Source organism: Aulonocara stuartgranti, assembly GCF_965226115.1.
Source record: "Aulonocara stuartgranti genome assembly, chromosome: 9".
NCBI lineage: Eukaryota > Metazoa > Chordata > Actinopteri > Cichliformes > Cichlidae > Aulonocara > Aulonocara stuartgranti.
Window position 1 is genome coordinate 33,905,438 of NC_138960.1, and position 22,927 is coordinate 33,928,364.

General features: G+C 41.3%; 1 protein-coding gene and 2 long non-coding RNA genes across 8 annotated transcripts in view; 2 read left to right on the plus strand and 1 right to left on the minus strand.

Moving 5' to 3' along the window:
- Positions 1-22,927, plus strand: part of LOC309714157 (uncharacterized protein) — a 53,412-nt gene that overhangs the window by 18,788 nt on the left and 11,697 nt on the right. For 4 of the 6 annotated variants that reach the window (XR_014278827.1, XR_014278828.1, XR_014278829.1 and 1 more), the window contains exons 1-2: positions 16,941-17,009; positions 18,922-19,027. Coding sequence is in view for 3 of the 6 variants with exons in the window: in XM_082546385.1 (XP_082402511.1) it covers positions 19,007-19,027 (21 nt within the window). In the remaining 3 variants the exon portion in view is untranslated. Of the gene's footprint in view, positions 1-16,940; positions 17,010-17,053; positions 17,513-18,921; positions 19,028-22,927 lie in introns of those variants that run through there. The other 2 variants (XM_082546387.1, XM_082546386.1) reach the window with 2 other exon arrangements.
- Positions 5,992-6,787, minus strand: LOC309714045. Its single transcript, XR_014278789.1, has 3 exons — positions 6,587-6,787; positions 6,386-6,500; positions 5,992-6,258 (listed from the first exon to the last, which is right to left on the minus strand). It is a non-coding gene; the product is annotated as an uncharacterized lncRNA (long non-coding RNA).
- On the plus strand, positions 6,842-15,994 carry LOC309714044. The gene is made up of 4 exons (XR_014278788.1): positions 6,842-7,029; positions 8,205-8,310; positions 11,096-12,448; positions 12,807-15,994. It is a non-coding gene; the product is annotated as an uncharacterized lncRNA (long non-coding RNA).

Consider the following 22,927-nt stretch of genomic DNA (forward strand, 5'->3'; position numbering starts at 1 on the left):
GTGGGAATGGATGTTTGTATCTGTGTGTGCCTGTATGTCTGTGTCTATATGTCAGGTTGGGTGTCAGACGCCACCTCTCTGGGGACATCTCAGGCCCTCCAAGGTTTGGAGGCCTGTCTCCCCCCACCACCACTTCCCCTGCCAGTGGCGGACCCCCTCAGACATCGGTGCGTTGGTGGTTCTTTGTGTCTGGGGATGGGCATCCAGGTACACACCGGCTCACTCCTTGGCGGCCGCTTATCGGGGCCTGGAGCCTGGGGCTCGCTCGGGCCACTTCGGAGGTGGGGTGCCCCCGGCCTCTCGGCCTGGGGCTCGGTCACTCAGGCACGGCTGGCTGCCGGCGGAGCTCACGGGCACATCACTGCAACCCCCCCCCTGGCTTCTGCTCCGCGGCTGCTGAGTGAGCCCTCATCTGGGACTCTCCTCAGCTCTTTCTGGGACAGTGGCGCAGCTGCCCCTCTGTTGGTCTTCCTTGGTCTCTTGTGTTCTGGGGGCCTCTGGATGTCTGGAGTTTTGATCTCCTCCATACCTGCTTCATGCCCTGGAGGACGGGGCTGTGGCCCCCCCACACCCTCTAGCAGATCATTACATGAAGGAACCTTTTAAAAAAACAAGCGCGTCCATGCTCACAGGTGTACACACGGGTGCTCACACCCACAAACTACACCCTTTTTGGCTCCTACCTCAAAGCACACTGTGTTCTGTTGATCTTATGTGCTGCACAATAATGTTTAATATTTAGTATTTACTGTCATATTCCCATATATCATTGTGATGTTGTTTATTCTATTACTCTTGTTCTCTTCTGCTTGTTTTCTTTTTTCTTTCTCAGCAGGTGATCCAGGTGATTGATATATGCATTTTTTTTCTTTTTCTTTTTTCTCTGCCCGTTCTGTTGGTTTTTGTCTTTTGCCCTTCTCCCCCGTCCCTCTTCTCAGCTGTTTCTCTTTCCCTCTTTCTTTCTCCCCTTCTTTCCCCCAGTCAAGTCTGTCCCGTATTCAGTAAGTGAAAATAAAATAAACAATAAAAGGTGAATCAAATGGACCATTACGGCAAGGCTGGGATGGTCAATTTGGTAAAGTAAATCCGTTGGGCATCTTTCTTTGCCTTTAGACAACAATTCTGATGCAAAAGAGCCAAACGGGACAGGCAGGAAAAAAAAAAAAAAAAGATGTTAAGAATAATAAGTATCTCTTAAAATGTTTCCAATAATGAAACATTTCAATACAATGTAGACAAAACGAAAGATAAAAAGATAGTTACGGATCAGGACTCCCCGATCCTCACTGTCGGACCGTACAAATCGGGTCTACCCGATCTGTACCACGCATGTGCAGGGGTTTTCTTCTTCTTATGTTGGTTTAATGGCAGTTTACTCCCCAGTGTACGAGGATACTGCCACCTGCTGACTGAGCGAATGAACCCTATTGTAAACTGAATTAGCGTGATTACAAACGTGTGTTAAATTTGATTTAGTGAGAGTCGAGTGTGTGGAGGATTGATTGGAATAGTGATGGTGATGTCCGCTATCACTGTCAATTGTCAGTAAACACTTCATCTGGCTGATGAATCTTCACGTGACATATTACAAAGTCTGTATTATTAACTCTGTAATTAGGCGCCATTCTTCTTATTTTACGGGGGACGCTCTCTGTTGAGGAGAAAAGCAAAAATTTGTTGCAGATACAGATTATCCATTGTTTAAATGTCCCGGTAGTCGAAAAGGAGGCAGAGCTGTTGAGAGATGCAAGGAGCTAACTGGGCACTAACCGTGTAATTCAAATATATTGGTCATGTCCAAATTCATGGGCTGCATCCTCCTGAGGCCGCATTTGTAGACCGATTACATCACAGCGACGCGCCGAAGGCTGTCCAAATTCGTAGACTCCTTCGAATGCAGCCGACAAATGCGTCCTCCTTTTCCCCAAATTTGAAGGATGGGTCGGGTGTGTCCTTCGTGGCCTACCATATCCCAGAATTCATAGCGCGGCCCAGCCAAACTCCAGTTTCCAACAATGGCGGCCGCTACTAAGTTTTAAAATTACTCCTACTAATCTTTCTGGGTCAGAAAATAAACTTTTAACATATTTTCAGGCGAGAAAGTAGTTTTGTAAACATCAAATATCAGCTCGGTTTGTCAAGATATCGCATATTTGCAAAAGTGCTTCGACGTTTTCAGAGACGTCTGCTACCCACCAGCTCGACAGCTAGCCGGGAGCTCGAGGGTTACTGATGCGGCCGAGAACGGCACAACTCCCGGCACATCATTTTCAGATCACCGCGGAGTTTCGCTGCTCGGGTTAAACGTAATATATAAGTCACTTAGACAACCTAAAAATGTTATTGTTGGGCTTTTTTCAGTGTTTTGTTTGTTCGTGAGTAAATCGGTTTTGCTGAGATTAAAGTTATTAGATTAGATTAGATAAAATAAAACTTTATTAATCCCCCGGGTGGGTTCCTCCTTGGTTTTTACACAGCTGACTAAACGTCAAACAGAAAACTGATTAAACAGAAGTGTGAGACGGTCGAGAGTTTCCTCCAGTGTCCTGTAATATTTTAGATAGCAAGGAGCAGACGGCTGAGTTTATTAAACTCCACCGAGACAGCGGTGACGCTAATTAGAAGGCTAGACCGTCCAATTTCACGGCCGTTTACTTCCGGCCTACCCGACCTTCTGAGGACCCGGCCCACGTAGACCGCGAAGGCCGGGTCCTCAGGAGGATGCAGCCCATGAATTTGGACACGACCATAGAATGTCGCAATGCTGGCAAAGAGAGGAAGTGACGTAAGATTTGCGCATGCGGGGTACCGATCGGGTTTCCAGTATGAATCGGGTAGCAACAGTAGTGACTGGATTTGCTCCTTCTCAGAGAAGGGTCTGGCTGCAGCAACTGGGGAGCACCATATTGGGACCTCCACAGTAACCGGAAACACGTGACCTCCATAGTAGGCAGAAATACGTTCTTGTCTCGTTTCTGCATGGATCCTTAACCTTGCAAGTGGATCGTAAAGGTTGGTACAGAGTCTTCCATGTATAAATTCACCGTTAATAATTATATAATTCTAGGAATCATCTAGTTTGCTTACACTGATTACGTTGGCACTTTGTTAGCGTTACAACAACGGTCATACCCCCGAGGTTGTAGTGGCAATTCCTTTTGTTTGACCAACCAAACATCCCACAATTAAAAGTTCACAAGCCACTGCTGCACTGAGATAATATTTCGTACGCAGGCAAAAGAAGTCCATTGTCCAAACTTGAAAGTTGCGTTTTTATGGTTTATTTATCCAGTTTGGCAAGCAATAACAAGATCCATTTTTTGTTACTTCCTGCTGCTTCTCCTGCTCTGGTAAAAAACCAATAGGCCCACCCCAGTGCATGCTGGTCCTATACCAGTCTCTTTATTTATAGAAACAAAATGGCCCTACAGCTTTTACTGACTAATTTAACAAGGTAACACCAAACAAACAAAACATTGAAACAAAATTTTAACTGACAAATAAACTTGTAAATAAACCCCAAAATTTAAGTAAACTAACAACAAACTTTAACTAATTTCAAAATAATAATAATAATAATAAAGAACAAATAGCTCCAACCCTATCTAAACTTTAGTAAGGAATGTGCACTTTTGACACCTCTGGTTAGCATTTAGTGGTCAGTTTCAAACGTATTTGATTTTTGCTTGTTACGAACAAATTCACTTCACTGCTTTTCACTATTTGTAACATCAATGCACGTTGTTCCATTTACTGCATATTGCACTTTATTCATGTCTCTCATTCCATCTGCATCAACATTGTAAAGGTCGTCACAAAGGGGTTTACATATTTATAAATACTAATATTCTCTATTCCATTCTGTTAAAAATGCTTTGCCTTTCAAAGGTATGTTGGTATTAAATATACCTCATAGTTAAAGTTATAAATATGCACTTCTTTTCAGCACTTCTGCAGTCTCTTTGTTGACTTTAAAGTTGCTTTTCACATTGTACAGTTCAGGTCATTCATCAGTGAGAGAAAAAAGCGTGTTTTCATTAAATGTTTTTTTCCTGTTCACCACATTTCCTGACAGCTCTTGTGATCCACACCATTTTGCTTTCATTATTGAGGATGGCTTGGATGTTTTTGTTAATATGTACAATCTGATTGTTAGATAAACTGATTGCATTCTATACAACTACATTTAAATTACATGTTGTTTTTCTCTCTCTTACAGACAAAATGATATGCCGGTGCACTTTCACTGCCCTGTCTGTAACATGACAGTCATACAGCGTGGGGATATGGCAAGGCAATTATTGTCATGTCAGCATTCGGGACTGCTCCCCACTGAACTCTCCGTGGAGCCCCATCTCCCTCTCGATGTCTTGTCTCCAGCATCAAAACCATTTTCTGAATCTTCGGTAGAACATTCATGTGCTCCTCCCTCTGTGCTGAATGAAACTGTGGCTTGTGGAAAGTCCATGAAAATAGTCTTTTTTTAAAAAAAAAACCCTTCAAGGCTCACATGATGAGGAGGCATTCAAACAGATCAATAGGTGTTTTCCTGGCCTGTCATCTGCAGTGTTTTTGTGTAGAGGGACTTCTTCCTCTTTGTTTTTCAGTTTGCAGAGGACATGGAGCTCTTTTTAAATGTGCTGACGAGCAGGGACTACGGGTCAATGTGATGTTTGACATTTAATGGACAGATGAAGTCACTGGCTGTTTGTTTGTGTTTTTATGTGTTGTTGCTTTTTTTTCAGTGTACAGAATTCCAATTAAGCTTATTATAAAATGTTGTTCACTTGTTTCCATGTCCATGCTTAAAGTAAAAAATTTAACTGTAACATTTTCACACTTTTCTCTTTTGTTTAAACACTCCTAAAGTTCAACCCATCATAGAAACATAATTCCATGATAAAATGAAACCGTGCAAAACGTTTTGTCAGCAGATTTATATAAATTCGACAAGCTAAAAGCATTCTGTACTGTACAGCAGCGGTCCCCAACCTTTTTTGCACCACGGACCAGTTAGACAATATTTTTACGGACCGGCCTTTAAGGTGTTGCAGATAAATACAACAGAATAAATGATACAGACAAAGACGAAAACTGTGGTATTTTGTAAATATAATAATAAACGCAAATTCGGCTGTGTAATTGTGTAACTTTATTAGCAGCGTCCTCCTGAAATGTGCCAACAACATTGAGAGTAACAACCTCCTCTCAGCTTCTTGATGCTCTCTGGTCGCTATGGTAACGCGTAAATAGTTCTTTCAATATAAGACACAGACCACAACAGGGGAAAAGCCCCAGGGAAACCGACCCAAAGGAAAAAAAATCAGTGAAAGATGAACCGCGTGAGGGACCACTGTTTTCCAGTAGCACTGCTGATATATGAAATGGTGAGTTTTTAGGTTGTCTTCAAACAAGTGCATTGTACTAGAAAAAGGTGTTTGAATGATTAAAAATGTAAGTAATGTAAGTAATGACTAGTTTATATTTATGAAAAAACCTTTATGCAGAAAAAGTAGCAAAGAAACAAAAACAACACATGGACACTTTTAGCCACAAACAATCTGAAGGAATGGTGATTTTTTTTTTTAACAAACCCAGAGTGTTAAAAACCCCCCACTTAGAACCAAATGTATTTATTAGCAGCATGAGTTACGTGTTTCCGGTTACTGTGGAGGTCACGTGTTTCTGTTTATGTGGAGGTCGCTCCTCAGTGGCTGCAGATGCTCTTGTGTGTGTGCCCTTGATAGTAGTGATGGGCAGATGAAGCTTCATGAAGCACTGAAGCTTTTCATCCAATTGGACGTAAAAAATAATAGCTGGCATGAATTTGAAGAGTGTGGCCTTTTGCACACAGCCTGTAAATGTCAACAACAAAAGGAGTGTGTAAAACATCTATATTGTAGTGATGCAGTATACTGTGTATATTTATACTGGCAGTATGGAAAATTATTATTTGGAAATGCTTAAAATGGAAACGATCATTTACTGTGAGGTGAGGTGTGGTTGGGGTGTGGACAGTAGTTGTGCTTTTGTAACGTTGAGGTATGGACAGCTACACACTGAGGCCTCAGTCCTGCCCATATTTTATTCAGTAAAAACTAAATTTTCACTGCTTTTATGACCTTTTTAGTGGGGAGAACATAGCTGGGATTTAATGATTTAACAAATCTTTTGAATCCTTTGTCCTCCACAATGCTAAATGGCTGGGAGTCCTCAATCACCATGCTGACCAGGTCTTCATCTATTTGAGATTGTTCTCTGAGGAAAGACAAAGACAAAGCACAAATATAAATATCACACACGTAACTTATTGCATTGTATACTATTGTTATATTATTTAGTAACATTACGGCATGCCATATCATCATGGCATTTGATGGCTCACCTGGTCTTGCTCCACAATCGGTGTTCCCCTTATTCTCATGCAAAGCTCTGTAGTGCCTAAGCATGGATGAGGTGTTGTTATATCCCAGCTCCCTGGCACATAGCAAACACTTCACCTTGTACAAAAGTACAGACAGCTTAACATAAATTGTATTGCACCATCAGTATTATGAAAATACATCTTCTGTAGAAATTTACATACCTTGTTGGGAGGAATAAGATCAAAATGTTCCCACACAGGGGAGGACATCCTCCTCTTCTTAGCTGGCTCCATTCTCTCCTGACTTTCTCTCCTCACTCTCATAAACCTCCAAACTGTCTCCAAACTCTCACTAACCGCAGCTCTCCATCAAACACCCACATTTTGAATGAAGTCTGAGGGGTTTATATCGCTGTCATATCTCGCGGCGAAATTCGAACCACTTCCTGAACCAGTCACGTGGTACAGCCGGGCAGCGAGGCTTCGGACGTCATCATTTTCAGCTCCTCCCATAAATGAAGCAAGCCTCGATACGCGCATCGCGGAAACGCTCCCTCAATTACTCGACACAAGCTTTGAAGCCTCGATACAGAACGTCACATCACTACTTGATAGCGCATTATTTGCTGATGTGTTTACTGCGCCTAACGACTCGTTAAACTAAGGTAAATACCACGTCGGCACAATTAAAAGGCACGCACTATAACATCTTGGAGTTTTATACAACATCACTCTGTAGCTTCTGTTGTTAAGTCGTTGGCTAGGCTAGCTGTTAGCATACGCACTGTGTAAGAGGCTTGTTGCTCGCTAGTTGGCGATGCTACACATCTGTGTTACTGTCTAGATCGTTTCTGAACACTCAAGTACGCAAGTCCGCACTTCGCAAGTTGACTGAGGATTCCGGACCTCCTTGAGAACCGGATAACAATCATTATATCATTTGAACGACTTGATGACATCACAGTTTAGCTCAGCTAAGCTTCACTGTTTTGACTGCCATCCTTACTTCATTTTAACCAGAGCCGTACATGGATCAGAGTTTAAAAAGGGGCACATAGAACCAGGCTGAATAACAACAACACACATTCATCAAGAATCTAATTTGGAGTAACATCATACTATATCACTGTCATCAGGTGGGGACAATAAAAAGCTAACGTAGCCCACGTTTTACCTGATGGGAACAATGTTGCTGTTGGGGTGTTGCTGCTGCTCCTGCTGCTGATAGTCATGGAGAACAGGGCTGTGTTGATCTGGGACTGTAGACATTAAAAAGTCCATAGGAGAGATGGTAGCTGATTAAACAAAATTAATCCATAATAAAATAATAATAGAAAAATATAGAATAGAATAGAATGGAATAATCCTTTAATTGTCCCACAAGGGGAAATTTGGTTGTTACAGTAAATTTTCTGTGTTGGCAGAAAGCTTATTAAATATTTAAACTGTAGAGATACAATATTGTTGCTACTGTAAAATCCACATTTTGTCATATTTGATCTAATATAATCATTTTGTTGCGATTTGGCGATGTATAAACAACATTAATTTGAACTTTGCCCTTCAGCGAGTCTGAGTGAGACTCCCTCTTTGTGTATCTGTGGAAGTCCATATATACAGGGTGTAGCATCCCCTGGGTAAAGGTGGTTGTATGCAGGGCGGTTAGTGGCTTTTCCCCTTTCAATTTCTTTTAGGCAACTGATAACTGTCTTTTTGTAGCTGCTTCTGGGGTTTCACCTTGAAGCTTCATAGGTATTGTTGTCACTGAGTGTAGTAATGTTTATTTGCTCTGCTTCTTCTTGTCAGGGATAAAATACATATCTATACTTTTGTGTCCCAGCTGAGTAACAGGAGGAGAAGAGTCTGGTGGAGCAGCAGAGGAACAGTTTCAGCCATTTGGATTCAGCTCAGCCACTACAGAGGAAACAATGACTTCAACACAGGAGGTGAGAAAAATATCTCGGTTACTGTTATTGAAACTGTGTGCACAGCTGGTTGTTAAAAGCAGCTTTATCTTTTCCATCCCGGGCGCCTCCATACATACAGAATGTGACCAAGGTGGTGTGCTGCTTGTGCAGATGTATAGTTTGAGCAAAGTACTTGTTGCCTCCCTAAGATGATGACCAGAGGGGCAACTGGTTTCCTGTTCAACAACGTGTGGTGCTGTGATAAAGAATAGAAAAAGGGACACACTTTGAGCTGATGTCAGTTTCACAACAGGAAGGTTTATTCTTCACAACAGCTTAGAACAGCTTCAGGTATCACCACACTAACTGCAAAGAAATGGCCTTATGCTTCAGTCCAGTTTACCATACATGGCCACAGCTCCCTGAGCTCGAGACTGTATAAATCTCTCAATACAACTTTGACAAAAAATAAACAAAATGTTGATATGTCAGATCCACAATGTATCACAATAACCACACTTATTTCACAAAGATAAACAAAACACAATAGTGTACTCTGTACTTCATTTTTAACTACATTTACAAACATCATAAAATTAACTCATTTTTAAACATTTTAATTCTTGTTCAGCACTAAATTATTCATGTGAAATTCCACTGTACTGACATTGTAACTTCTGTTTTTTTAAATATAGCTATTTTACTCTTTACAAGAAAATAATGTCTTTGACATAAAACAAACATATTTACTGTTCTTATACGACCTACAACTATATAGAGTGCAGTGCTCCTTTAACAGCGTTCACTACTACTGTGCAGTCAGCATTGATCAAACAGTTTCCTTATAACACTCTATAAATGTCTTTGTATTAAACCACAAACTTGTTCTTGTAACCACAACATCAACCAGAAGAGTAAAACATAGTATAAACCCATTTATCAGAGTGCATAATACATTAAGAGTTCACAGTCCAGAAGTCTCTCACAGGTCAGATTAGCTTCCCCACACACACTCAGGCTGTCTCCCAATTCAGGGTCTGCAGCCTTAAAGTACGGACTTCAAGGCCAATTACGTCACAGCGGCGCGCCGAAGGCTGTCCCAATTCAAAGGCTGCTCGAAATGCGTCCTTCATTTCCCTGAATTTTAAGGCTGTGGCAGTGTAGACTTCGTGGCCCAACATATCCCAGAATGCATAGCGCGGCGATGGGTGTGGATAAATTTGCAGAAAAAAAACGGCGGATGAGGGGCGGCCGAAGAGTGAACTTTAAGTACTGAATATTATGTCACTTATTTATGTGCAAATTTTTGATAACAAAGAACATTAAACATTACTGTTGGCCACATGTCGGCAAAGTTATGTGACATTAGTGACGTTTGTACTAACTTGGTTTTAAAGCCTTTACTTTAAAATATACGCCGTTCAGTAGCTGAGCTTAATCTTACAGAGAATGATCAAAGCTCATGTAGAAAGAAACAAATAAACAAAAGATTTTCTCCTTCATTTCTGTCAAACAAAGCTGTATGACACGTTTCCAGTGGTTAGTATCATGGTTGCTAGGCAACCTGGGCAGTGCAACAGAGGCTTCTTTTTTTTTTTTTTAACTTTATTGACAAACAACAGTATTAGCGCAACGGAGGCTAGACCGTCCCATTTCACAAGCCTCGCACTTCCGGCCTTAGCGGTCTTTGAGTACGCGGCCCTTGAGGATTGTTGAGGCTGCGTACTTTAAGGCTGCAGACCCTGAATTGGGGTACAGCCTCAGTGTCCCACATTAGCCAAGTCCGCTAGCATTAGCATCACTTAGCCTCCAGCCTTAACCCACAATTCAGACACAACTCAGAACGAATCCATTTCTTTAGCAAGTTGCGCTCATTACCCACATAAACAACATCCTCTGTTTGTAAGGTCTGCAGTACACATTCATTTAAATGCATTTACTAACCTGTGATAAAGAATAGAAAAAGGGACACACATGATGAGCTGATGTCAGTTTCACAACAGGAAGGTTTATTCTCTCTCTGTGCCCCAAAACGCTACTCGATACCACTGCGCGTAATGCGCCCTCTAGCGGCTGGATGTAGGATAGCATTTTAAATGACTGGTACAAAAATACAATCACAACAGAAACCCTTGGGGGGGGGGGGGGTTGGGGCTGTTTTCCCCAGTTTATTTCTGATACCAGATTTTACTAGAAAGCTATTTTCAACTCTCTACATACTCAAACATGATTAACTTGCACAAGCATGTAGATGTTCACCATCCGGCTGAGTATGCTAGGCTATCACCAGCTTTTGCAGCTCCATCAAAAAGCATTTGGGTGCACTCTGGGGATGGTTCATTTGCTCGCAGATGAAAAAGGGTGCTTTGAAAACAGTGCTATTTTTTTTTTTTTTTTTTTTTTTATGTTTACTTCTTCTATTAGCTCCATCATTATTATCAAACTTACTCATGGGAAATAAATAAATAATATATTCGTCCAATCTCCCTCTTGGACAAATATATCACACACAGAAGTTACAAGAAAATACAAAGATCATATTTTATCAGCACACATTGAAAAAAAAATATATAATCAGTTACACTCACAATTTTTATGAAGTAAAAGATTTTTTCCCATGATCAATATTTCTTCAATAATGTCATTTGCATTCCAACTCTCATTGTAGCACAGCATTGTAATGTGATACTGTCACCAGAAGGTGGTGGTAACACACCTTCCCACAGTGCTTTTGTTTTCTTTGATTCCACTAATGGAGTCAGTTTCAGTTTGTTCCATGACTGCATTTCACTCACTGCCTCTGTTTGTATCTCTGTCACTGCAGGACCAACATGGAGCGAGAAGTCAGCGCTCTCAGGAGGCCGACAAACCTCACAGAAGAAAGGGAGAGAAAAAATACAGCTGTGATGAGTGTGGGAAGGATTTTACCCAGGCTGAACACCTAAAAAGACACCAACTCATCCACAGTGGAATTAAACCTTACAGCTGTGACTTGTGTGGAAAATCTTTTACTCGGGCTGAACACCTGAAGAGACACCAACTCATCCACAGTGGAGTTAAACTGTACAACTGTGGGTTGTGTGGAAAGTCTTTTACCTCGGCTGGACACTTAAAAAGACATCAGCTCATGCACAGTGCAATTAAACCTTACAGCTGTGACTTCTGTGGAAAGTCTTTCACTCGGCCGCGAAGCTTAAAAAACCACCAACTCATCCACATTGGAGTTAAACTGTACACCTGTGATCAGTGTGGGAAGGATTTTACCCAGCCTGGACACTTAAAAACACACAAACTTACCCACAGTGGGGTTAAACCATACAGCTGTGATCAGTGTGACAAGTCTTTTACCCGTCCCGCACAATTAAAGAGACACCAATTTATCCATAATGGAGTTAAACCATACAGATGTGATCAGTGTGAAAAGTCTTTTACTGAGCCTGGACAATTAAAGAGACACCAACTCATCCATAGTGGAGTTAAACCATACAGCTGTGATCAGTGTGGAAAGTCCTTTAATCAGTCTGGACACTTAAAAACACACCAACTCATCCACAGTGGAGTTAAAGCGTACAGCTGTCAATTGTGTGGAAAGTGTTTTAGCGAGCCTGGAAGCTTAAAAAGACACCATCTTTCCCACACTCAAGTTAAACCGTACCGTTGTGACTTGTGTGGAAAGTCTTTTATTCAGCGTGGACAATTAAAAACCCATCAGTTCATCCACATTGGAGTTAAATCGTACAATTGTGACTTGTGTGGAAAGTCTTTTTTTGAGCCTAGACACTTAAAAAGGCACCAGGTCATCCACAGTGGAGTTAAAGCATACAGCTGTTATCAGTGTGACAAGGCTTTTTCTTATCGTAGCAAGTTAAAGAAGCATCAAATTATCCACTCTGGGATTAAGGCATATAGCTGTGACATTTGTGGTAAAACCTTTAGTCTTAAAAGTTACCTAAATAGACACCTGCGCATTCACACTGGACATGATGTTTACTGCTGTGATCAGTGTGGCAAAACTTTTAAAACAGCCACACACTTAAAATACCACATGTTTAGCCACACTGAGGAGAGACTTTATAAATGTGACCTTTGTGATAAAACCTTTAAAGCTCCACGTTACTTGAGAGTCCACCAACAGATTCACACCAGAGAGAAACGCTACAAGTGCAGTTACTGTGAGGTATGTATTTATATTTTCTTATTTTGTGTTTTTATTTTAGTCTGCCTGTTTGGAACAACTTTGCTCATTAAATTGTGTTAGCATGTTAGTAATTCTAATGGATGGAAAGGTAATGCTGAGAGGTTCATCAGACTTCAGTTATTATTTTTGTCTTTCATGATCATAAAAAAAACAACTAAATAACTGCTTTTCTAGTCACAATACTCTTATTGTAATTGTAGCCCAGTAAGCTGAATGTTGCAAGGTAAACAGTAAAATGTAATTGGACTTTGGCAGAGATGCTCCTTATATCAGGCGATGTTCAGGAGAAAAATGTTGAAGGACTGACTTACACTGTCTCTGTGTCTTTGTTTTGAAGCAGAGCGACACAGATGGATCCAGTTCTCAACCTTGTCGTCACTGTGGTGGTGGGAAAATGTTTCGCTGTGACCTTTGTGGAAAAACTTTCAATCATCAAGAGTGCCTAACAAGACATCAACGTAGACACACTGGAGACAAAATGAACTACTGCAAAGAATGTGGGAAAGGCTTCCCCACACCAAGTACATTAAAAAAACATGAACTCATTCACAGTGGGGTTAAAGACCACCTCTGTGACCAATGTGGGTCATCCTTTACTAGTGCAGGTCAGCTTAAAGGGCATATACGAATCCACACAGGAGAGAAACCATACAAGTGCAGACACTGTGACAAAAGCTTCTCACATTCAAATAGTCGTAACCTTCATGAACGTACACACATTAGAGGGAACTTCAGCTGTGACCAGTGTGACAAGAACTTCAGGAATGTCAGTTCATACTCTGAACACAAACGATCCCACGCTGTAAATAAATCGTTTCACTGTTACCAATGTGCAAAAACATTCACTTCATTATCTGCTCTTTGCAAACATCAGCGTGAGCATGCAGAACTGAAATCCCCGGATCACAATGAATCTGCAGAGACAGAAAGATCCTCTCCTGGTTTCAGGGTCAGACTTAAAAAACTTGAGATCAGGCTCCACAGAGTTCAGGTGGAGTCTCCTGTAAAGAGTGTCAGCTGATGTCACCCTTGGATCTGATGAGCTAGCTCTGATTTCTGGGCCTACAGTGAATAATCCCGAATGTTAAATTTAACTGCTGCAAGTATAGATATGTAGATCAAGATTTTTTCTGAAATGAATTTCGATGCTCTAAAAATGTTTAAATTTTTTAGTTTTTAAAAAAAAATATTTTCCTCTTTAGGACACAGTAGTGTTTAGTATTTGTATTATTAATATATATTTATTAACTGTCTTTTATATCCAACTGATATTACAAAACTTGTTTAAAAAGCAGATGGAAAAGCATCTTGAGAAAATTGGGGTAAAGCAGCAAAGAACCGTTAGAAGTTAAAGTCTGCAGTTGAATCTGTTGTTGTTCTTCAGTGAGACCAGCCATAGCCCAGTCTTCTGGAGTTTTCTTAAATGATGTTTATTCTTTAGTTCTTTGGTTTAATCTAATGGACCATAATCGATGTCTCTATTTGTAAGGAGGATGTAAATCTGATAATTTCAAATCCTCTTTCGTAGGCTGTGAGACAGAAGTGAACACACAGACCAACTTTGGCTTTTTAAGTAAAAGTTTTCAGAGCTGGTTACAGGTACACCGCATCACCAAGAGTGCACTCAGCAGTGTTATGAGTATATTCAAGTGTGTATTTAGGCCTGTTTTGTGTCTATGTGAGTTTAGTGATCTCTTTTATTTATGGGGCGATGGTGGCTCAAAGAGTTGGCAGTTCGTTTGTAACCGGAAGGTTGTCGGTTCGAGCCCCGGCTCGGACAGGCTCGGTCGTTGTGTCCTTGGGCAAGACACTTCACCTGCCGCCTACTGGTGATGGCGCGATATGGCAACCTCACTTCTGTCAGTCTTCCCCCAGGGCAGCTGTGGCTACAACTGCAGCTGCTTCCACCAGTGTGTGTGAATGAATAGTGGAATTGTAAAGAGCTTTGAGGGCCCCGAAAAGCGCTATATAAATGCAATCCATTATTATTATTATTATTAGTAGTAAGTGATTCCCACTAGATCCATGTTGTCCAAAGGAATGATGTCCAAATGATATGGGAAACACCTCTTTTTATTTGAATGTGGTGGGAAATCTGTGTTTCATCTGATTTAGCTTCTAACATCATCTAGTGTGTGTGGAGATGGAAAAAACAACAACAACAAAAAACCCCAATGCAGATAACTGTCAGATGTTTTCATGGTCATTAGGCACTTTGTCTGTCTTTGTTATGCCTAGTGACTGTGAGAAGAAAACTCCCCACCATTACAACAGACAAAGATTGTATCCACATGGAGATAAAAGAGGCGATATTTTCCCTTTTTGGTATCAATGCTGTGTGAAAACTCGCTGTTGTGTTGGTCAATATGCAAATATCTATTTTAATAAATCTCACTTTCAGTCTTGGTTTCAACACTGTTTCCCCCCCACAATAATGGATGAAGTGCCAGAGACAGACACACACAGCAGGCTCAGTGCTCCATGGCCAGGCATATTATATTAACCATAGTATCATATTATACACCATTAAAGTGTGTGCAGATCACAAGTTCAAACTCCAGTTACCTTGTCTTGTTCTCACTGTCTCGGTCTTGCCGTCTCCGATCAGCATAGTGGTCAGGAGATTTGGAGTCAACAGTATCCATGACACACAACGTAACGTTGGATAATGTGTCAAGCACAAAACGGCTCTAAGAGCCGTGCTTAGAGAGTGCTTTATAGTGAATTAGAAGAGTCGACTCCCATTGAGCGAGAGCCGGCTCCTCACTTAATTTCCTTTCGCTAGGATAACATCATTATGTGAAAAACAGAGGGTGAGAGATGCGACAGTCAAGTGGTGCGTGCGTCTGTCCACTCAGTGAGTGAGACAGTAGACAGAGGTGAGGAGGGCTGTGCGAGTGCATCGCAAAAACACATAAATATGCCTGACATGCGTAAACGAAGCAGCATCTGGCTGCAGTTTAAACACTTTTTTGTCTCAGTCTTGATCTCATCCCGACTTTGTCTTGGTGTCGATACCCTCTGGTCTTGGTATTGTCTTGGTCTTGGTTTAGGCGGTCTTGACTACAAGTCTAATATATGCACAGTGAAGCTGGAGGATGAAAGCTATTTTTGTTGTTGTTGTAAACGAACCAAACTTCAGTCAGGAGAACAACCGAGATAATCCACCCACAATACAAGGTTAGTCATTAATATACTGCTCAATGGGCTGGGCTGTAGTTAATGGTAAGGTTTTAAAAAGTGAGCTTGAAAATGATTAGCGGTATAAAAAACAAGAGAGGCAGACGGTGATCACAGACTGTTTTAGGGGCTTGTTCAGATTAAATAGAACAAGATACAAAGCATTAAAACATGATAAACCACAGAAGCAGAGTAGTTTTGGAAGCAGGGTTCATACGTCATCACTTAAACATTGGATGTCCCACCTTCTGTGAATGTTTTACTGCAGTTCAGTTGTTATTATGATCACTTGTCACATCTTGTTTATGACAGTTAAAATAAATAACATTCATATAAGAAATACAATTGTCTTGTCTGAACTGTATATGGTGTTAAATAGGCCTATACTACTGTACTTTAATGTCGGTAATAAGGTGGGTACTGGTGTGTGTGTGTATATATATATATATATATATATATACATATATATATATATATATCTCACTGGTTTAATGAGAGCATAAAATGGGCCATACACAGAACGTATACTCAGTAAGTAAGAAATTAAAACAAGCAAGTGCTAAATGTAATGTTTAAATATTTAGGTAGAGGTGATTGTGGAGAAGATGGGCAGGCAGACATCGATCAGCACTAATGTTCATATTTATACAAATCCATCAAAGAGTCAATGAAATCAGAGTCATTTATTGTAGCTTAGGGCAGAGAAAAAGCTCAGTGATAGTTATTGTCTGTAAGGAGAAGGGATCTCATTCAGAATACAGAACAGACATTTAAACAGAGATAGAACATGATGTTCTCCTGGATACTGGCTCATTAACTCTGGAAGAGACGGCTTAAACAGGTCAACAGCGAGGGGGGGAAGATGGTTTAAAGAAAGTTTACTTTATTGATCCCTCTCTGCATTTTAACCCATTCACTCAGTGAAGCAGTGGGCAGCCATTGGGCACCCGGGGGGCAGTGTGTAGGGATGGTACCTTGCTCAGGGGTACCTCAGGGTAGCTGTTCAGGGGAATTGAACCCGCGATTATCCGATCGTGGGGCCACCACTCTACCTACTGAGCAATCCCTGCCTGCAGGGAGGTTTTTTTCAGGATTCAAAACAATGCAGGATAAATTGGAAGAGAGGAGACTCTCACATGACGCACCGGATTAAAGAGAACAGTTTAAAACAGAAAAGGTCAGAAATCTGAAAATGAGTAAAAACCTCACATAGATCAAACTTCAATCACATTAGTTTCTCCACACCAGTTGGTGGCGATAATGCACCTATTCATTGTTTGTAAACTGCATGTAAAGAGGAACAGGAAGAGGCGGAGAAGAGCTGCAGCTGGATCACAAACCGAGTTTCTCTCATCTAAAGGTAAGCACCGAGCTAACGTTGCTGTGAGTTCAGTTCATGTTGAGTTTAGCTCCTGAATGAGGTCTTCTGCTGCTCTCCTCGGTGTCTGTTCACAGTTTATTGTGAACACGTTGAGAGAAGAGTGAGAGAGTGTTTGGAGAAAAACACCAGCTAACCATTAGCTCAGCATGCTGCAGCTGTTTGGTGCACCAAACGGGCTGGGCCTGACTTTGATGCTACCGCTGCTGTTTGTGACAGGCGGGCACACTCGGGCGTGTACACGGTCATTGTTGCGTTTGTTGTTTGTTGTACAGACTAACATAGAAGATCCGTTCACTGAGGCTGATGGGTAAGAGACACTGACTCATACCAGCAGAGAGAGAGAGAATCCGCCTCTGCTTCCAACGAGAGCAGGCTCGTCTGTTGTTTTCTATGTTCCGCTACTTTCTACAGACCGAGTGTTTGCTACAAGTCAGCTCATCCTCCCTCTGTTAGCCGCTGATCATATGCGACAATGCTTTCAGGTGTTTCTGTGAGTTTTTATGTCTAATATCTTTACTTCTATCTGTAAGTAGACTTTAATGAACAGGGCTTCTATATAAAATAAAGAAATCACCTGGTTTGCAAGTGCTTTTAAGGCTCTGTGTTATTACACCTACATTGTAATCAATCCAGTCCTTTTGGTCATTGAAGCATGTTTATAGAGCTGTGATGCTGTATTTTTGCTGCCCTCCTCTTCAGATTATCCGAGATTTTTCATGTCAGCGAGACTTCTTACAGATACATAAAGGATGCACAACACTGACTGGTTGCTTCTTCTTTTAATAGGAATTTTCTGTCTGGCTTAGTCACAACAGGTCTGTTTGACATATTGGTGACAGATTTATAACAGTTTAAGTTCCTGCAGTCGTTTTTGGCAAATCCTGGAAATCCCATTTTTGCCAAAAGAGACTAAATTAAAAGTTCATCTGCATGTTTTCAAGTAACATCTGCAGCTTTTCATGGAGCAGCTGCAAAGATCACTTTCCTTCACATTCCAGTTTTTGATCAGGAGCTTTGATTAACACCCCCTCCTGGTTTTTCCGACCAAAGATTTTCATGGTGATTACAGGAAGAAGCGATGCTGCTGCTTTGGGCACCATTGGAGTCACTTGAGGCATATCGTATATCACCTGTGAATGTCATGCAGCTGCTCTTTAATGCATAATGGCAGCAGAATGGACAGCAGGTTTAGCAAATCATTCTATCATAGCTGTGCATTATTGTGCATGTCCAATTATGTTTGCAAAGGAGTTCACAGCTAAAAGGGCGTCAGTGTGAGTGGAAATGGCTGTCTGTCTCTGTGTTAGCCCTGCGACAGGCTGGGGAGTTGTCCAGGGTGTACCACGTCTCTCGCCCCATCATAGCTGGGATAGGAAACCGCTGTGACAAAAGATAATTGTATTTATTAGTGAAATAATAAATGATAAACCAACATCTTTATAGGTTCTGCTTTGTGTTTAATGTCTCTCTCACTGAGCGTACTGGGAGTAAGCCTGAGAGAGGGAGGCTCTGTTCAGTCACGTCAGCTCAATGAAGGTCACTCTTACTCTGCTCCTGTTTCTCATCGTTGCAGCTGAGCGTGCTTTGAATCTGGATGCTGGTGCTGGCTGTGAAAGGACTCCCTGTCCAAGGCTTTAGACTGGTTTGGTGTCTGATTCATTCAAAAACGTGTCTATCGGTCTGTGATGGTGTCTTGAACATGATTCACTCAAAATTGTCTGATGAAAAATGAAATATTTCACAGTACTGGGCACCTGTCAAGTTTCTCCTGAAGTTACCTGATATCACAACTCTCAGGTGTCACACGAATTCCACTCTGTGTTGTCTGATGAACATGTGGGACACTCTGAGCTTTCATTGGAGTCTAACAAAGATCTGTTTTGTGTCCCAGCTGATCAGCAGGAGGAGAAGAGTCTGATGGAGCAGCAGAGGAACATTTTCAGCCATTTGGATTCAGCTCAGCCACTACAGAGGAAATGATGAGCTCAACAGTGATGGTGAGGAAAATATTGCAGTTACTGTAACTGTGTCCACTTCATCAGCTGCTGGGTTAATAAAGAAAGCAGTCAGCAGCAGCTTTAGCCTATTTTTGTCCTGTGCTCCTTCAGAATCTACATTCACACTAAGAAATCACTGAAGACAAGATTGTAAAAAATGAAAGTATCACATTTGCATATGCATATCTGCATACTGAAACAAAATTCATATCGAAACCACATTTTTTTAAGTACAATAAATAATTTTTCCAACGAACGGGACAGCTTTCTTCTACAGCCGTCTTTGTTCTTCTCTGTCTTATCTTCTGTTCTAAAGATAAAATAAGATAAGTCTTTGCTGCCATTAGGGCTGCCACGATTAGTCGACTAGTCACGATTATGTCGACTATCAAAATCGTCGACGACTGATTTAATAGTCGACGCGTCATTTGAAGCTTTGTAAGATCACAAAAGACGCAGGAATAAGTAGTAGGGTTTAAGAGTGTAATAACGAACTGAAACAGAAGATGGCAGCACTTCATGTACAAGGATGCCAGCTGCCGTTAAACCCCAAAGAAGAAGCTGTGTCCCAGAATTCATAGCGCGGCCCTGCTCAGTTTCCAACAATGGCGGCAGCTAGTTAGTTTTAGTATTACTCTTATTATTATTCTTTCTGAGTCACAAAATAAACGTTTAACATATTTTCAGGCGAGAATGTAGCTGTGTAAACCTCAAATATCGGCTCAGTTTATCAGGACACCACATATTTTCAAAAGCGCTCCGACGTTTTCAGAGACTTTCGCTACTCAGGTTAAACATACATAAGTCACTTAGATAACTTAAAAATATTATTATTTGGCTTTTTTCAGTATTTTATTTGTTCCTGAGTAAATCGGTTTGGCTGAGATTAAAGTTACAGTGGGGCAAAAAAGTATTTAGTCAGCCACCGATTGTGCAAGTTCCCCCACTTAAAATGATGACAGAGGTCAGTAATTTGCACCAGAGGTACACTTCAACTGTGAGAGACAGAATGTGGAAAAAAAAATCCATGAATCCACATGGTAGGATTTGTAAAGAATTTATTCGTAAATTAGGGTGGAAAATAAGTATTTGGTCACCTCAAACAAGGAAAATCTCTGGCTCTCACAGACCTGTAACGTCTTCTGTAAGAAGCTTTTCTGTCCCCCACTCGTTACCTGTATGAATGGCACCTGTTTGAACTCATCATCTGTATAAAAGACACCTGTCCACAGCCTCAAACAGTCAGACTCCAAACTCCGCCATGGCCATGGCCAAGACCAAAGAGCTTTCGAAGGACACCAGGAAAAGTATTGTAGACCTGCACCAGACTGGGAAGAGTGAATCTACAATAGGCAAGCAGCTTGGTGTGAAAAAATCAACTGTGGGAGCAATCATCAGAAAATGGAAGACATACAAGACCACTGATAATCTCCCTCGATCTGGGGCTCCACGCAAGATCTCATCCCGTGGGGTCAAAATGATCATGAGAACGGTGAGCAAAGATCCCAGAACCACACGGGGGGACCTGGTGAATGACCTGCAGAGAGCTGGGACCAAAGTAACAAAGGTCACCATCAGTAACACACTACAACGGCAGGGAATCAAATCCCGCAGTGCCAGACGTGTTCCGCTGCTGAAGCCAGTGCATGTCCAGGCCCGTCTGAAGTTTGCCAGAGAGCACATGGATGATACAGCAGAGGATTGGGAGAATGTCATGTGGTCAGATGAAACCAAAGTAGAACTTTTTGGTATAAACTCAACTCGTCGTGTTTGGAGGAAGAAGAATACTGAGTTGCATCCCAAGAACACCATACCTACTGTGAAGCATGGGGGTGGAAACATCATGCTATGGGGCTGTTTTTCTGCCAGGGGGACAGGACGACTGATTGAGAGTGGCCTAGCCAGTCTCCAGACCTCAACCCCATAGAAAATCTGTGGCGGGAGTTGAAAGTCCGTGTTGCTCAGCGACAGCCCCAAAACCTCACTGCTCTCGAGAAGATCTGCATGGAGGAATGGGCCAAAATACCAGCTACTGTGTGCAAACCTGGTAAAGACCTATAGTAAACGTTTGACCTCTGTTATTGCCAACAAAGGTTACTGTATAGTTTTTACACGGCTGAATAAACCTCAAGCAGACAGCTGATTATCAGAAGTGTGAGATGCTCGAGAATTTACTTCAGTGTCCTGTTATATTTTAGATAGCAAGGAGTTTATTAAACTTCACCGAAACAATCTGTAAATTTCATTAAAATTCAATAAACTATCATCTTGTCTTTATTTTTAGTTAGCACAGACCTTAAACACTTAAAGCTGTAAGCTAATGATAGTTATATAAGAGCAGATGCTACTGGTGCAATAAGTTGTATGTACAATGGATGCATGATCTGATTAGTCGACTATCAAAATAATCGTTTGTGGCAGCCCGAGCTGCCACTGTTACCAGAAGAATGAAACACAGTTTGGCATCTCTTCATATCGCGCCATCGGCCCCTCTGGCCATCACCAGTAGGTGGTAGGTGAAGTGTCTTGCCCAAGGACACAACGACTGAGACTGTCTGAGCCGGGGCTTGAACCGGCAACCTTCCAGTTATGAGACGAACACCCAACTCTTTGAGCCACGATCGCCCTTTGTGTTGTGTTGTGTTGTGCCATCCGTTTCGCCAGAGGTTGTTTGGTTTCCCTGATGTATAAATCCTGTCAATCCTCCTGGCACTTAACAGCGCACACCAAGGGTGTAGATTTGGTTTTAGCATTGGTGGGGACGGATGATTCAACCTCCCAACCCTACCATGTTTCTTGTTTTTTCCTTTTTGTCTTTGCTTCTTGATAAAAAAAGAGAAATATACTTGCCTACATATGCTATTCTACATGCTTTTAAACCATTTAAAATTACCATACATATATATATGTACAAAAAACTTGAATTTTACAATGTTTATTCATCGAATAAAATAAGTTAAATGTCACCGTCATTATTGTCCGGCCGGAAACAGCGAGGGTGTCCAAATTCAGAGGCTGCGTCCACCTGAGGACCCGGCCTTCGTGGTCCTCTGAAAGCCGGGTAGACCGGAAATGAGCGACTGTGACGATCTAGCCTTCAGAATTACGTCACGAGCTTTCTCGGTGGAGTGAAACTCAGCTGTCTGCTCCTTGCTATCTAAAATATAACCGGACGGTTTTTTTCGACCATCTCACACTTCTTTTTAATCAGTTTTCTATTTGATGTTTATTCAGCTGTGAGAAAACCCCGGAGGAACCCTCCCGAGGGATTAATAAAGCTTTATTTAATCTAATCTAATCTAATAAAATACCTAGCAGGTCTTTGAGGTCATCTGATCAGGGCTTACTTGCTTTAAAAAATACTAAGAGGAGGACTAAGGGTGATAGTGCCACTGTGGCCCCCAGACTGTGGAACTCTCTCCCCCAAACATTAAGAACTGTGGACTCAGTAGCTGTTTTTAAAAAACAACTCAAAACTCACCTTTTTAAAACTGCTTTTGGTTAATTTTTTGCCTGTTTTATTTTCTCTTTTTAAATCTTTTTATGACTTGTAATCTTATGTGCAGCACTTTGTGATTCTGTCTTGAAAGGTGCTATATAAATAAACATTTATTTATTATTATTTATTTAATAATTTTAATCTCAGCCAAACCGATTTACTCACGAACAAATAAAACACTGAAAAATGCCAAACAATAACATGTTTGAGTTATTTAAGTGACTTATATATCATGTTTAACCTGAGTAGCGAAAGACCACGGGGGTTTGAAAACAATGTGCCGGGAATTTGCTGTTCTCCCCTACTCAGATACTTAAAGTTTACACAGCTACACTCTCGCCTGAAAATATGTTAAAACTTTATTTTGCGACCCAGAAAGGGTAATAAGAGTAATATTAAAA